This window comes from Tachypleus tridentatus, chromosome 13 (assembly GCF_004210375.1).
Source record: "Tachypleus tridentatus isolate NWPU-2018 chromosome 13, ASM421037v1, whole genome shotgun sequence".
NCBI classification, from domain to species: Eukaryota; Metazoa; Arthropoda; class Merostomata; order Xiphosura; family Limulidae; genus Tachypleus; species Tachypleus tridentatus.
In genome coordinates, this window is record NC_134837.1 from 217,566,811 (window position 1) to 217,584,222 (window position 17,412).

The window sequence follows — 17,412 nt, forward strand, 5'->3', positions numbered from 1 at the left end:
GTTATCCTACAAATTACAGACGTTACAAGTTCAGTAAACAAATCTGCACAAATCAGCAGATAGATAAAAAAAAACTACTAAGGCATTTGGTCGATGGTTTTATCAAAGTGCATCATTTATTAGCGGGAAATTTACGAGGTCGTCCCCTTGAAATGGCGTATCAGTTGACAATAATTGTATTGAAAATAAATACAAAATTCAAAGAGAGAAAGCTTGGGTTTAAATATTTTAAATTTAGAGATTCGCTGAATGGAACTTCGAATTATTTTAAAATATATAAAATTGTCAATATGTTAATAAAGGTTACGCTTTACATTTTGCAAGAACGTTCTAACAAAACTACGCCAACGATCTTGCATAACAGTTTTACATCTATATGTCAGTAAGATCATGAGGAAGAAGGGGATAAATAAGCCTAAAAGGACAAGTAATTGCGTAACTTAGTTTTGTACATTCCTATCACGTGAGATTTTTAAGCTCGTTTCAAATCTTGCAGAAAAACAACTAGGACGAGAATGGCAGACCCAGGACGAGGCTAGCTGAACTTTTCGTAACTCTTCCTCCTGCTGCGCTGCCTGAATGATACGAAATCCGATAACAACCAGATATGATAATCACGATGTCCACAGAGTTTTGAAATTATTAAACCCGGATGACCTTGACTTCAGAAACTATTTAAGATTTTTAATAAACGTTTTTGCAGGGAATGACGCACGTGGTGCATAATAAAATAGCCTCACGTTATTTTAATAGTAAACACTACGAATTAAAAATACATCTACTAGGAAAACTTGTTTGTGTTTAAGCGGAGAAGCTGCACCAGCTGTGGGTATCGAGTTCAAGTTTTTAACGTTTAAGTCTTCAAGCGTACTGCTGAGTCGCATTAGCTGTGACTGGGAATTATTTTCCAATAACGTGCGTAGCAGTTTTGTAAATCCGAATACACTTGGTTTCCAGCCCGTGATAGAAATAACTCACTCAGTAATTTGGGGCCGCGGGTGCGCTATAACAGTGATGGTCAAATGACTTGCGTTGTACCTTTCATTTAGTCCGCTAGTTCAAGATTAGGCACAACTGTCTGCAGATAACTGTTTATGTAGTACTTTAGCCAACATTTAAGTTATCTTGCTTATAAATTATAATTTACGAACTTTTGAGAACATTTCAAACAATCAAAGGATCATCAGACTAAATGTAGAATGTAAGTAAGTGGACTAAGATGTTAATTAATGAATTCATCATATAATTTCATATAAATTCAGATTCAAATTAATTTAAACCGATATCAACCTGTAACTTTGTGGAAGGTATGTCGGTATACCTTTATTATTTTCAACCTCAGTGGTAAACTTGAAAGCTTATAATACTAAAATTCTATGTTTTATCCCTGCAACGGGTACGAAGAAAATAACTCATAATATAGTTTTCCACTTGAACAGAGAGAGTAATTTCATTATTCCTCATCCATTATAATGGAAAATTATTCCCTTCGGTTATGGTCTATAGAAGGATAGACTAATTATGAATTATTTTAAGAACATGGTAAAATTTATATTCTTATAAATACCTCTAAAATTAGATCTACTCTACATTTAATTCATTACTTACATTATATTAAATCCTTCTTTAAGTAACATTACTCTGTCCGTACAAATTGTAAAAGTGCATTGTTGAAGACTGTATCCCCCCTGTATATCCAGATTATTATAACGCTGACATGAATATATTTCCAACGATTTCCCCTCTGTATGAAGATTATACAGCGTTAGCAACCAGAGCGAAGCAAAGATTAGCATAAAAACTGTAGTTCTTCAAATATCAGCTGAAGATGCGGTAAATATACAATATCAAGGAAAACTTGTCTCGTGTGAATGGAACTCCTCTTAATCGAGTTAACCAATTCAGACCAAATTTGGCAACTAAAATTCATATTAAATTTTCCAACATATTTTAAACACTTAAAACCTTTTACTCAATAACTCCTATATAATTACCGCAGAATCTAATTGTATATAGTTGAACTTCAATATGTGTGTGTGTGTGTTTTCTTACAGCAAAGCCAAATTCGGTGGGCTATCTGCTGAGCCTACCGAAGGAATTCGAACCCCTGATTTCAGCGTGGTAAATCCGGAGACATACTGCTGTACTAGAACTTGAATAAAGGTCATATCATAAGGCAATTCTACAAGTCAAAAATTGTAAATAAAATGTTCAGCATTTTAGCTTTTTCTCCATAATAACCGAAAAATACAGCAATAACATATCCAGCTATAATGCGGAATTGAATATATAGGATAGGTGTTTGGTCATGTGTCCTCAACCTGGGAGGATCAGGTATTAATTAAACCTTTCCTCCCTCCTTGGACCCGGCATGGCCAAGCGCGTTAAGGCGTGCGACTCGTAATCTGAGGGTCGCGGGTTCGCATCCGCGCCGCGCCAAACATGCTCGCCCTCCCAGCCGTGGGGGCGTTATAATGTGACGGTCAATCCAACTATTCGTTGGTAAAAGAGTAGCCCTCAGGTTGCTTTGTGCGAAATTCCAAAATTTCTTAATGCCCCCCGCTAGTACAGCAGTATGTCTCCGGATTTACAACGCTAAAATCAGGGGTTCGATTCCCCTCGGTGGGCTGAGCAGATAGCCCTTTGTGGCTTTGCTATACGAAAAACACATTGTACTTTCTTAATATGTGATGGTGCAGTGTTAGACTATGCTGGACAGGTATATTATATTAGTGAATACTGTTTATATATTTTAATAAGTTTCTTGGTGGTGCTCCTGGGGAGCATCTGCCTCAGGAGTAATATACTTATATTTTCAATGTGAAGAATTACTACATTGTTGCTGTTTAAGTTTTCCTCTCTTTTCTGATTCATACCATCTCATTTCCAATTTATACTAAGGTTAGAATAAGTGTTTAATTCTAAATTGAAAAAAGTATTTAATAATTCAAATATTTAGGATAATTTTTATTTTTTTTATGCAGAACATACTTTACCATAAAAGCAGAATTCAAGAGTATTAAATTTAATTATTTAAATGTACCAAATTCAGACAGCAGAAATCTCGACTGCATCTCTTCTGTAAAACAAGCTGATTTTAACAAAACGTGACGCAGCTGCTTTGGCATTTCTTCCAATATTCTAGACTTTTATATCTTCTCACCTTCATCCCACTTCTCCTCTTACAACATACGTTTAGAAAATAAACGCTATTGAAAATCTTAGCAGATATTTTACTAGATTTTCACCGCGTCTCTTGGACTTTCACTGATGGCAGAACTAGATATGGAATTTTCTGCTCAAAAGCTAGGCACTTTGCGCATCAATTTAATTATAACGTTACTACGATTACCTTGCTCGATAATGTGTCTCCTGTGTACGTAGATTACTGTGAAGTTACTATGATAAGATTGCTTAACTATTTCTTTTTGTATGCAATACTGTAACAGAACTACGACATATCATGCAAAAAACAACATTCAAAACATCCTGACAGACACTGCTAACAATGTTTATCTCATATTTATCAAAAGCGGATTCCAGACTTTACAGTTAAGACTGGCTCATCAGCACCAGAAACAGTGATAACAGTGTTCCCTATTTATATAATATTCAGGAAATCAAAGAACAGTGTGGCCAACTAACATAATAACAAAAAACTATTAAGAACAGTATCGCCTTGTAACATAATAACTAGAACCAAAAAGGACAATGTATCGTGATAACACTGTGACCAGATCCATTTGAAAACTCACCATATTAATATGGTCCCTGCATAACGTATTGTCTTCCAAGCCGAAACCCTAACCCACTGAACAGTTTTCTCCGGGCTGAGCCTCTGTATTAAATTTGGTATATAGGTAGGGTTTTAACCCCCTTCAAAAAAATGCGTTTTAGTACTAAAGGAAAACAATAGGAAAGCAATCTGTGTTATGTCTGTATATAAGAGAGGCAATGAGCGAATATGGGCCGCAGAAGAACTTTAGCCTTACCATATCTTTTATTCTTTTTCCTTTTGGAACACTTCTTGCCCCTAGCAGTACACAGGAGAACACAGCTAGTTAAAGTCTTGAATCTTAGCGCCTAGTGTTAGACAGAATCCTCAGTTTTTGAACTTTGACCCATTTTACAGTTCTCTGAGATGCAACAGTAATAGCCTTGTGATTCTGTTTTTTGTTTTGACAAATTCAAGTAAGTTTGTTTGTCTCTGTTCTGTAAAAAAAAATACCTTCTAAAGTAATAAGTGTCGCCTGTGACTGCAAAACATTTATCCAATGTTCGTAGAATTCTTTTAAACCCATTAATAATTAAACCTGTTTTGCTGGAAATTTACAAAAAAATGTAATTAAAAATATATAACTTAAGAACGAATAATCATGAACGTTTTAGCTGCAGCACAGCAGCTCATAGAAAGGCTCTGAGTTTTTCGTGTTTCGTTTTTTCAAGTACAAACTTTTAGCTTGTGGCTACGTCCTCTCTTGACTGGTTTGAGATCTATATAGATACTGATTTAGAATCAGGATTGATATATTTGACCACGCCCAAGATCTCGTAGATTAAGTTACTATAATCCTGCCTAAAATAATTAATATTTGAGGTATTGGCTGGTACGCTCTGTCGTAGAAAATATTATTGAGTATATTAAAATATTTCTTTTCAAGAAAATAATTCACTTTCCGCAATTCCTAAAATTCCATATCGATATCAACGTCAATTTACATGCGCTGGGCGCAACATGGCTAGGGCGTTCGACTCGTAATCTGTGGATTACGGGTTCGAATCCCCGTCCCACTAAACATGCTTGTCCTTTTAGCCATAGAGGCTTTATAATGTAACAGTCATTCCCGCTATTCGTTTGTTAAAAGAATAGCCTAGGAATTGACGATGGATGGTGATAATTAGCTTCCTTCTTTCTAGTATTTTACTGCTAAATGAGAGATGGCTAGCGCAAATAGCCCTCATGCGGCTTGTTACGAAATTTTAAACAGATCAAACAAACCGTATGTGCTGAACAGTCAATAGCAGAAAAAGAACTTATTAAGAATGGAAACTTTTCTACTTTTAAGGGAATTTTACAAAAAAAAAAAGGAACTTCTTCCATTAACTGTTTGGAACATAGGAGCATAAAAGGAATAAAAAATCGCAAAAAGAGCAGAGGACCACTTTCAATATGGATTTGTTGGCTGTTAATTGTTGTCTGAAAGAGATCACAGACAGCAGCACGATTATATATATATTTTGATCAAACAGGGACTAAATGAACACTGTAACCCACTCCTGAAATGTTCCGTCGCAGAGTGTGATGTGTTTAAGAAGTTTATGGTATTCCCAAGCTCAGTGAAACCTTTCTAGGGTTTATTACCTTTTGAAGATAGACTACGGGCGGGTCAGAATGGGAGAGAATCCTGTACTATTCTAACACCTCCAGAGTTACCAGGTTCAGTGCCATTTATTGCCATGATGACTGTTGTAATGGTGCAAATGGTCCATTCAGCTTACAGACTATCTCTACACCAGTGGAGGAATGTAAATATCAAATGCTGGACCTGCCAATATTTCAGGTTAGCCAAGTATTGCCATTCACATGGCTTCAAGAACAACTCCAATGTTAGCCAAAGGTCATCACAAACTAACCCATGTTACAGTAGATCCCTATCAACTTTGGCATTGTCAAAAGATGGTTACTGAATTAGTTGAGACTTGGACATTCGACAAGAATGAAGACAGCTAGCTGTGAGGAAGAACTCACAAGACAGCATGTGAACCATTTTGACCATCAATAAATGAACCATTTTGACAACCAATGAAAAGACAACTACCGTAGTTTAGTGTGGAGTTTCATTTTAGTTTTGTTGAAAATATAGGCTTTGCAATCTAAACGATAGTCAATGTTGTAAGCCATACGTTTTTAATATTGCAATTTAGAACTTAGCAAAAGGGAGATATGAATCTTAATAATAATTTCCGAAAGTTAAAATAGATCTAGACAAAGCATACGGAACATCCCAAAGATATGACATAAAATATTGTTTTCATAATTTAACGAAACTTTCAAGGAGATAACTACAAAAAATCCCCTTTCATCACATAATAAATAATTATAAGTTACAACAGTGTTCGAGATAGTAGTAAAGATAAAAGAAGAAATAAATTAATTCGTTTTCATTTAAGAGAACTGGACGTTGATTCTTAATGTAAATAATTTAGTAATTTTGAATTGTATAGAGTAAGAGGGAGTAAGATTTTTGTATTTATACTAATAATGCTTAAGTCCCTATTTTTAAGACCGAAATAAAAGTTTGCTTACGATAACGTTTATCCAAGTTTATGAACGTTCATCAAAACATTCACTCAAGATTAAAGATCATAGTCTCTCATTTAAGCGTTGTTTTTAAATATAATACAACGAAAATAGACAAAAAAACATTAACATAGATTTACGATAGTGAGTTGTTTCAAAAAAGATACCCATCCTCATCACACAGCCTATAAAATCCTCTGACGTTCTTTCACGGTGTGACACATAAAAGGTTTTGAAAACAGCTGCAAGGTGGCAACAGTCTTTATTACAGAAACACAAAAAACGGTAAATTCAGAATGAAATAAAATAATTTCGAAATACTCTACTATCTCATCTAAAGAAACACATTAGTTTATTTTATAATTAATATCGTGCAAAATTTCGAAACGCTTTTTAGAATTATTAATTTTATTAACAAAAATATGAATGAAATATATTATCCAGGAAACGTTATATTTTCCATAAATTGGGCATAGAACGAAGAAATTATTCTCAAGATGTCATAAACGTTTTGTCTGTGATTTTCGTTTTCTTCTTGAGGGTGGAATTTTTACACAATTATAACGGGATATCAATTAAGTAAAACAAAAACCCACGTTTATAAAATAATTTATTCGGCAAATCTGAGTAATAATAAGTTTAGCCTTGGGTAGTTTCTACCAGCAGAATGTAGAAAATATTTATAAACACCGAAAAAAAACAAAAAACGATACGTCTACTTTACCTTGGCCTCAATAGACGCTCCTGGACAAGAAGTGTAAACTGCCACAGCCTCGCGTGCTAATTCCATACCTATGGAATAAGAAATAAAAAAAAAAACAATTAGTTTGTTCACTTTATAAGATCTCAGTGAACTTTTCTTTCTAAGATTTATACGTAGATAAATAATTAATTCGTTTATTTCAATTGCTGTTATAAAGAGAAACAAATTGTTGGAAAAAACTTAACATAGCAGCGTTTATTAACATATATATATAAATAGACAAAATATAAAATAGAAGTTCTATACTTATATTCAGTTATTACCATTCTCACATTAGCTCACAATAATTTGAGTCAGAAAATGAAAGAAAATTAGCACAAAATTGGCTCCATATTAAACAACTATACAATTAACGTTAATGTTATCTATCTTTACTGATTACTTATATACATATGTATTATACAAATTATTGTATTCGTGAATAGAACGTCAAATTACTAAGAGAGAATTATTTCTTTTCAGTTAAATATTAGTTTTAACTTATAGAAGGTCGTTATTTCAAAAAGTGGTTTGAAGTTAAGTACTTGTTTGAAAATTTGTACAAAATATATCCCTTTATGTCAAGTAAATAACTTGTGTCTGCACATGATTACCGAAGTTCGTTTTAAGTAAAAATTTAATATCCGTGAGTGTTACTTGTAATGTTAGAAGTGAAACTAGAATCAAGTAAGAAAACATTTTATAATGATTGCATGAATTTTCCTAAATAGGACCTCATTACTTGTCAAAAAAGAATAAAAAAGCATATAATTTATTGAAGGACTGACACTGAATTATCAACTTGTCAAGCGGTTTTAGTTTCTCTTGACACGATTAGGTGTACGTCTATAGATAAAGTAATAGTTTCGAGAAGAAAGTTATATGGTGAAATTAAAGCAATCCAGTCTAGGTAAACTTTGGATATCGCTGAATCAAAATGTCTTTTGTTTGTTTGTTTTGGAATTTCGCACAAAGCTACTCGAGGGCTATCTGTGCTAGCCGTCCCTAATTTAGCAGTATAAGACTAGAGGGAAGGCAGTTAGTCATCACCACCCACCGCCAACTCTTGGGCTACTTTTGTACCAACGAATAATGGGATTGACCGTCACATTATACGCCCCCACGGCTGGGAGGGCGAGCATGTTTAGCGCGACGCGGGCGCGAACCCGCGACCCTCGGATTACGAGTCGCACGCCTTACGCGCTTGGCCATGCCAGGCCTATCAAAATGTCACTAACATCACATGTCATCTCCTATACACGTATATAATCATCATAGTATCCAAATGTATTTCAACCAACCATCACAGATACAGTAACAAGATGAAAAGTGTCTTACGTCATATAAGTAGATTGTAATCATTATCTTGTGAGAGTTACCATCAAATAAACGAGTTAGTATTTATTAGCAAAGGACTATGTTTAGATCAGAGAACACTATTTTGAATTCGAAAACAAAACTTTAATAAATTCAATAAGTATCTACTGTCAAAATAACACAAGTGTAATTTCTGATGTAGCTTTCAAAGTAGGGCTAGAATGCAGTCTCAGTGAGCCCAACGTCTTATGTAAGCCTAACGTTGGGGTGAAAAGACCGAGTTTTAATTTCAGTAACTGTTATATCTGATGCAGGTCTAAGTAAAACCCAAAGAGTTACAGATATGCTCAGTGTTTTTAATTGGAAATTAAATATATCTTTGTTTTTAAGTGAGAGAGTTGTAGAAATTAGTAGCATTCGAGGGATCTTACCAACGCTTGTTCCATAACCATTGAATTTCATTGAGCGTACACTATCCATAACAGCTTCTGTGATATTTTCACATGGTTTAAGGTTACCAAAAATTGTAGGATCACCTATATAATAACAAAAAAAAAATTTACTACTAACACTGAACTGAATCACTCACTGAATATTCATTGACTTATTAACTACTTATTGTTTCGTCGCTTTACGTTATTCATATTAATATCGTACTCACATAATGCTCACTAAACTAATTTTCCTAATCATAAATTCATACACCCTCTAGCAAACAGTGAAAATAGAACTCACAACATTTTATACGTTCATGCAGCTCTCGAGGGATTTTTGTATACAAAAATAACATTTAAAACTTTTTTATGATTTCATATATTCTATATATATATTTGAAATTTATTGAAATTCAATAAATTTCTGAATGCAGAATAAATTCAACTTTGGGAAGTTTTCTTAACTAAATAGAATGCCTTTTAGGGGTAAATCAGGGCGTTTATAATACTAAAAACCGGGTTTCGATACTTCTGGTTGGCACAGCACAGAATAGATCTTTGTGTAGCTTTATGCTTGACAATACACAAACAAGCCAAATTGAACTTCATATTTCAAAGTGTCTGAGTGACTCGCTTAAAAAAACCATTTTATTGTAGATAGCGTTGTATAAGTTTCTGGTCATTAACAAACGAAACGGAATTTTATATTTCGCCTGAAGAGTTTGGGTGAACTATCGAAGGAAAACGTGATATAACTAACAAACAGTTAAGAGATAGAAACATATTGTATATCGTACAAACTTCTTTTTATCATGTGATGTTTTTAATACAGATGTATATTTTATAATGTCACAAAGTAGCTTCCACGATAGCTAGTTAATGTGTATAAATATGGTACAGTGCCACCTTTCCAGTTCAGATTAGCTCGTTTCAATGAAAGGTCGAATAATCTAATAGGCTTGCTGGTAATATGCGTGTGTTTTAACAATTGGACGATCTGCTGTATCTGCTGAGAGTAATCTTACTCCTGATTATAGTGTTGTCAATCCCTACACAAACCGCTGTTCCACCTGAAAACTATTGTGATATATTCAATAATCGTGTCTCTCACTAAATATGACCCTTCAACAGTTTTGAATTATTTTAGGTGGCCATATTCAAGAAGGAAGAAAACAAACATATTTTCAAAGCTTCGTTTCAATTATTTTTGATATAAAAATAGTTTAGTTCGATGCTACAATAATTTCTTCCATATATTATGATTGGATGAATAAGGACAACTATATTTTGTATTATTTCGGTGTGTTCTTTTAAAATATAAACACTGGTTTATAGACTAAGTTTTACACGATATTTTTTTTAGTTTTTAATTTGAAATTATTTATTTTCTGTTTCTTAATCTGACAATTCTGGTGATGTAGCATAGACTAGTTGAGTAATAAATTTTCTTTATAAGTATCAATTTGCACCAAACACAAAACCATATTTAAAAATAAAGGTGTATTATCTTATCTATTTCATCTTCTTTTCCATATAATTATAAATTAAGTTTTAATAACCTGCTGAAATAATCGATATTAGACGATTTTCTTGGTGTTGTTTAGAATTAAGCACAAAGCTACACAATGGGCTGTCTGTGCTCTGCCCACCACGGGTATCGAAACCCGGATTTTAGCGTTGTAAGTCCGCAGACATACCGCTGAGCCACTGGGGGGGGACAATTTTTTCTTGGTGATAGTAGACTCCTGATAGGTAATAAAAGATTTAAATTAGCCTATTTTTAAAAAATATATATATTTTGTAAGATTGACTTTGTTATCTATAAAACCTCTTTAGAGCATTTATCATTCAGGCTATAAACTCTTCATGTTAAGACGTTTATCTTTATTAAGGATTAATTCCTAAATATAAACAGGTTTAAACGTTTGCATATCCTTAATAGGTACACAAGCACATAAACAACAAAGAGAAAAAAAGATTTTCAAAAACTCACCAATTGATAAAGCGATCATGTATTTATTTGGATTTGGTGTGATTTTAATATTCTCCACAATTTTACGAATTGGATTCACGGTGTTGACAGCTAACTGCGAAGGCGTTACATTCCAGGATCGTCTTGTCACAATATTTGGAAACTCGTCATCAAAATTATGAATCTGAGGAGAGATATTATCACTTTGAGGAGCCATTTTTCTGGTATGAAGTTAATTCTTCTACTTAATTTGTTTGATAACGAATAAGGGCAACAAAATGTAAATATGTTCTTGTATTACTTTACAATACTGTCTTCTGTCATTAAGAGTTTGCCAAACAAGCTTTAAAAGCACATATATTATTATACTGGTTAGATACACTACGATGTTACTTTGAAACAGAAAGGCGGACAGTGCAGAAACTTGCAAGTTAGCATTGCTTATATAATACGTTTAAATAAAACCTTGGACCTTTATTGTACCAGCTGATGCAAGAGATTAATTATATTTGAATAATTTTTCAATTTTGTTTTCAATTTCACTTGTGGTTGGTTACTTTAAAAGGTATTATCGACACGTACATGGTTACCTTGAAGTAGCTGAAACTACCAATCTTTATTAATTTTTAGTTTAAATAGCTACTCGACTAGTTTTTCTGTTATACGAATTATTCTCATGTAGTTACCTAGATATACAAGAACGCTGCAGAGAGAGTTCATACCTTCCGTTGTTTGTTTGTTTGGTTTTTGAATATCGCGCAAAGCTACTCGAGGGCTATCTGCACTAGTCGTCCCTAATTTAGCAGTGTAAGACCAGAGGGAAGGCAACGAGTCATCACCACCCACCACCAACTCTGGGGCTACACTTTCACCAAAGAATAGTTGGATTAGCCGTCACATTATAACGCTCCCACTGCTGAAAGGGCGAGCATGTTTGGTGCGACGTGGATTCGAACTCGCGACCCTCGGATTTCGAGTCGAATGCCTTAATCCACCTGGCCTTGTCAGGCCTTCTGTTGTTTGTAATTTTAAACATAATACACATGTTGGGGGACTTGAGTGTGTTTATATAGGACATGGTTAACTCAGTTTTAAATTTTGCCACTTTAGGCGTTGTTCACATTATGTGACGCCACCCCGAAGTGATCTTGTGATTATTTAAAAAAACAACTTTATTTTAAAGTTAATACGTAACTTAATGTAAAAATATAGATTTATCACCCCCACTTTACTGAAACAAACTGTTTTTAACATTATTTTGCTGAACATGTTTAGGAGTTTTCATTGTCTGCTGTTATTTACATGTTCCAACATATATTGGCAACTGACTTCTGTAAATAGTAAGAATGTTCTGAAAATCAACAGTCGTCTGCCAAAGACCAGATTCCACAAACGGTTTCAAATATTCCTCCTTAACAAGATTTATTCACCTAAACCCTTGTGTAGCTGTTTCCTCGCAGTGTTGGTAACATAAAAACAATGTTCTATTGAATGCCCATGATCTCATACAGAAATCTTTAGGTCGTAATGAAACCGGTGAGCAAATGGATCTGGAAGTTTTATCTCGGATAATGTGCTTGTGGATATACTTTCAAAATAGTAGCACAACTTGCATCCATGTATATAACTGTTCGTTTTGAGGAACAATTGTGGAAACATTGCGTTCGCTTATCTACTTAACATTTTGTGTATATATTACAAACTACGTAACCTCGAATAAGCTGAATGACATTCCACAAAGTAACTCCACGACACCTTGTTATGTATGCTAACAATTATTTCTCTAAAGTTATTAATTTCTGATTTATTTGCCTGTCAAATTACTTCTGAATTCCTTTTTAAGTCAAATTAATAATGCGTTTATTTGTTGTTAATCGGAAAGCTACAAAATATATCTGTGCTGTGCTGAGTACTGGTATCGAAACCCGATTTTTAGCGTTATAATCATGTAGACGTATCGCTGGAATGCTTCAGAATAAAAATGAGCATTAAAATAAACTTACGTATTCTATCTGAATGTAATATTTGTAGATATAATACTTACACGTTACAAGATGTATAAAACAAATTGGATATTCAACTGAATTCAGATTTCTGTAACATTAATTAATTAGTTTACACATACAAAACAGGCGAATCGGAGAAAAAAAACTGAAAATCGTTTTCAAGTGCATATAGAAATATAATTATTAGAAGCAGTATATATGGGTGTTATAGTCAGTTAATACTGACCATACTAAGCTCAAAACATTTAGTTTTACTCAACCGAATTCCATAATTAGATGACATAACCCTCCTAACAGCACACAAAAGAGTTCACAGTATTTTCTGACCGTTTTTGTTTAAAGACGTTTTAAATAAAATGGTAAAACATAAAAAGAAACTACTGTAATAAAATAACCTCCAGATCTATCATATTACATTATAATTACTTAGAAAATATTCCAGTTAATGAAAACGTCTCTTTAGATAAGTCCTAATTCATTTATGAGCTGTTGTTTATTACTTTTATTCATTAACAATTAGGGACACTAAAAACATATAAAATATTCTAATACATGAAATGAATTTCGGTTTTCAAACATTAATTCCTATAACATTGTTAAAAATGGGCAACACAAACACCAAACATATTCTTACAGAGTCAACGAATTACAGCTTTAAACCAATTATTTTCATAAAATGGTAACTAGGAATAAACAAAACACCAATAACATTCTTATAAAATCAACAAATAATAATTTGTAAACAATAATTTCCATAATATGGTTAACCAGGGACAATAAAAGCAGGAAAAATTATCTTATAGAGTCAAATAAAGACAGCTTTCAAAGATTAATTTCTGTAAGATTTCAATTTGGGTAAAACAAAAGAGTTGCTTTTTTTTGCTTGTAATTGAAGTATTAACATAATATATCATAATGGTGAATGTTTTATTCTTTCTTTACTTTATGTGTAAATGTTTTATTCTTCCTTTACTTTATGTGTGAACGTTTTATTCTTCCTTTACTTTATGTGTGAACGTTTTATTCTTCCTTTACTTTATGTGTAAATGTTTTATTCTTCCTTTACTTTACGTGTGAACGTTTAAATTATAGGAGATGAATTTGCACTCTTAATTTTATTAATATTTAATTTTAATATAAATTAATAATAAAAATACATAATAACGTTAATAATGTACATTAATTTTAATGTATATTCTAACAGCACTAAGATATGTGTCGTTCACTTAAGTCCTGAGAATCAACATGTTGTTCAGAAATACACTCATTGCTGTTACTACTTAGACTGAACGTGAACAGAATTCGTAATCTAATAACTAGTTCATTGCTTCATCATCACTTAAATTATTTATTTGTCTTGACTTAATTTGTTGTTTTGAATCTTTTATCTGATCCTAAGTTGTTGTTGTTTTCATTTCTTGTGTAAAAGATTTAATTACCCAGTTCCAAGTCTTATTCATTTTTATCAAATATTGAATGATTCTTAAATGCTTCACTTCACAAAATATTTCGTTTTCATTCAGTCTGTACGTTCGTACTCTCAAAAAATCACATTTCTCTTTGTTTAATTATTCTCGTATTATCTGTTCTGGAAAATGCTTGACAAAAGGCTTTCACAGAATACCAAAATTTGGTGTGTTAGAATAAGAACGCTTCCTTTCCTTGAAAAATAGTTTAGTTACTAGCGAATATTATTTACACGCTATAAAACACTTTGAGGTATAAATAAAATAATGGAAATATAAATCTATTAAGAATGACAGATCCAAAACCTAAACAAGGAGTGCACGCACTACTAATTAGATAAAAACAACGTTACTATCTGAAAACAAAATTTTCACACGATGAAATTTTAAAGTTATTTTATTCTCATTAATTATATTAGTAGTTAGAAGTAAACAAAATCAATTAGTTCAAATGTTAAAATTTATTTTTTCTTTATTTTGCTGTACAGAAAAACGAAACAGGATACCCTTGTTATTATTATTATACCTAGATTAACAAAAGTACATTTACTTTAGTCGAGACACAAGACAAGACATGCAAGAAATAAAGTTAAAGAAACGGTCTTTTAAAATCTAGATCTTATTTTAAAAAGTTGCTGATAAAAATTTATCAGGTTTGCCTGATAAAAAATTATATTAACTATACTTTATTTCTATTTCTTGTCTGTCGCTGTTCTTATGAAAAAAAAAAAAACATTAAATAGTATTATAACTTTAAACGCTTGTTATAATTCAAGTTAGATGTCATTTATCGAACGGTACTTGTCTCTGTTAGTTATAATCTGTTGAATTAAAGATAGAAACGTTTGACCTCTTTTCACAAATACCTTGCTTTCAGACTTCATTTAAAAGTTTTTCAAATTCGTTAATTGTAAGAGGAAAATGTATAAAATAAATTTAGAGAATTTTATTCACTTTATAAATGTTTCAAACTAAATGTCCCTGTCATTCCACGTATGACAAATGTTTCAAACTAAATGTCCCTGTCATTCCACGTATGACAAATGTTTGAAACTAAGTGTCCCTATTATTCCACGTATGACAAATGTTTCAAACTAAGTGTCCCTGTTATTCCACGTATGGCCTTTTTGATATCGTGTATTACTTGCCTTTCTAATTTAACTCTACTTAGAACTGTAAAGTGAACGTCGAAGAATAATTATAGAAATGCAAACACTCTGCACACACAAAACATGTACTACTTCAAACTATCAGTTTTATAGAATAATGAATAAATGAACAATTCGTTACACAATGTTAGTCAACGATTCAATAGAAAAGAAAAATGAATAACGTTATTATATAACATTAGGTATGATAAGCATCAAATATTAAACCCAGTATTGTAAGCAAGCAAAATCAATAATGAAATTCACATAAGGTAAGATTGGAGAAAAGGAACTTGTTTTCATATTACCTGTAAAACCTTCAGTTTCAAGTTGTCGCAAGCTCTATAAGGTCTTAACAATTTCAAGCTTTGTTCACAAGATGAAGAAGGAAGAGATTCCGTTGAAAAGTAAGGCATCTTTATTTCTTTATATGATAGTAATCTATCTGGCGAAATAAAACCGGATTTATTTATTTAATCGTATAGTAATTGGTTTTACTCTCTATTATAAATGTTCTACTGAGCACGATATGCATTTCTAGTCTACACTAATCACAAGCCTCATCTGTATATTTTATAATTAATACAATACTTATTTCTTGTAGGAATAGTCTTCATTTAGAACAGTAACTCTGTGTTGTATGCGTTTATTTGCAGAAAACATTTAATAGTTACTGAGTTCAGTTTGTATTTTCAGCAAAAGTAATATTATCAGTGCAATATGCACTTTACTTTACGTTCAACTCAGTATGATATGCACTTCTAATATAAACGTTATATACAAATAAAATAGAATCGGGCAATACGTTATGAACCGCTGATTTTAACATTCTAAATCCAAAGACTTACCGCTGTCCCACAGGAGCACTAACCTGATGCAAGTTACTGGGATGTCGTACATGAATTATAAATGTTTTTAACCATCAATCTATCAATAATTAGAAAGCCATTGAAACAACAATACTGTGATGGTTCTCTTTACCTTATTTATTATTCGAATCTGTCATCCACAATATAGAAACTTTCTCAACTTTAAATGAAATGTAGAGCTGGTATTCCAGTGAAATGAAGTATATCTTAAAGGATGATAACAGAATCATAACTTGTCAACATAAGAGCATGAGTAGCGAAAATGTTCTATACCTAAAGAAAATTAAAGCAATTCCAGTAAGCTATACATACCTGGAAACTATTAGTAAATTGGTATAAAGCGTTGAATCCTAGTCTACCTATTAAATACTCTTTATAGGTAAACACAGATTGTAAGAAAAGTAAAAAAAACCCACGAATTAAATCAGAATAAAAATCACAGTGGTTGAACTGCTTCTTCTTTCCTCAGGTTTCTGCTACCAAATCTTCAGATTGTGAAAGTTTAAGATTCATTTATTCCCTTCAACTTCAAGGAGACTTGGATATTTTCCAACTTTTTGCTCTTTGACCTGTTGAAGTTGTAATGTATTTGCTGTTTTTGTACTACCTGCTATATATATATAATGTGGCCTCCTAAATGTTCCCTCGAGCTCTATGTTTAGGCTCTTAGTAAATGTGTTAAAAGAATTTCGATTGGCTGAAAATTAGTGGTGTCTTTCCATTGGTGAATTTTTAATGGCTAAGTTATTCCCGTTCTCATTAAACGGAGACCTGTGAGGAGGCTAGAGATGAAAATGATTTGTGTTAAGTTCCAAACATTCTTGTTGATAATGAAACACCACCTATATTCAGAAAGCTGTTTTTATATTAACTTCATCCTGGTGTTACGTAAGCTAAATGTAAATACTCTACACACCCATTTCATAACTGAAATTTGAAATAGTTTAAATCTAAAAAAAGTTAACCTTGCGAAATAGTAGACAATTGAATTGAATGGGTCTTGGATAAAATGTGGTAACTGAAACGTTTGTATATCAAAAATATTTCAACAAATCAGGTAAAAAACTTTATTAAGCAATGTAACTACACCACCTTACAACGCTAAACTCAGGGGTTCGATTCCCCTCGGTTGGCTCAGCAGATAGCCCGATGTGGCT

The 17,412-nt window shown here is 32.5% G+C and overlaps 1 protein-coding gene across 2 annotated transcripts in view; it reads right to left on the reverse strand.

The window, feature by feature from the left end:
- Window positions 1-16,846, reverse strand: part of LOC143239767 (tyrosine aminotransferase-like) — a 38,820-nt gene extending 21,974 nt beyond the window's left edge. The window contains exons 1-5 of one of the 2 annotated variants that reach the window (XM_076481249.1): window positions 16,568-16,846; window positions 15,695-15,827; window positions 10,788-10,950; window positions 8,792-8,896; window positions 7,026-7,093 (exon numbers count right to left, since the gene is read on the reverse strand). In XM_076481249.1, coding sequence (XP_076337364.1) covers window positions 7,026-7,093; window positions 8,792-8,896; window positions 10,788-10,950; window positions 15,695-15,802 — 444 coding nt within the window. In that variant the 5' untranslated portion in view covers window positions 15,803-15,827; window positions 16,568-16,846. Of the gene's footprint in view, window positions 1-7,025; window positions 7,094-8,791; window positions 8,897-10,787; window positions 10,951-15,694; window positions 15,832-16,567 lie in introns of both variants that reach the window. The other variant, XM_076481248.1, reaches the window with a different exon arrangement.
- Between the last annotated feature and the right edge of the window lie 566 nt (window positions 16,847-17,412).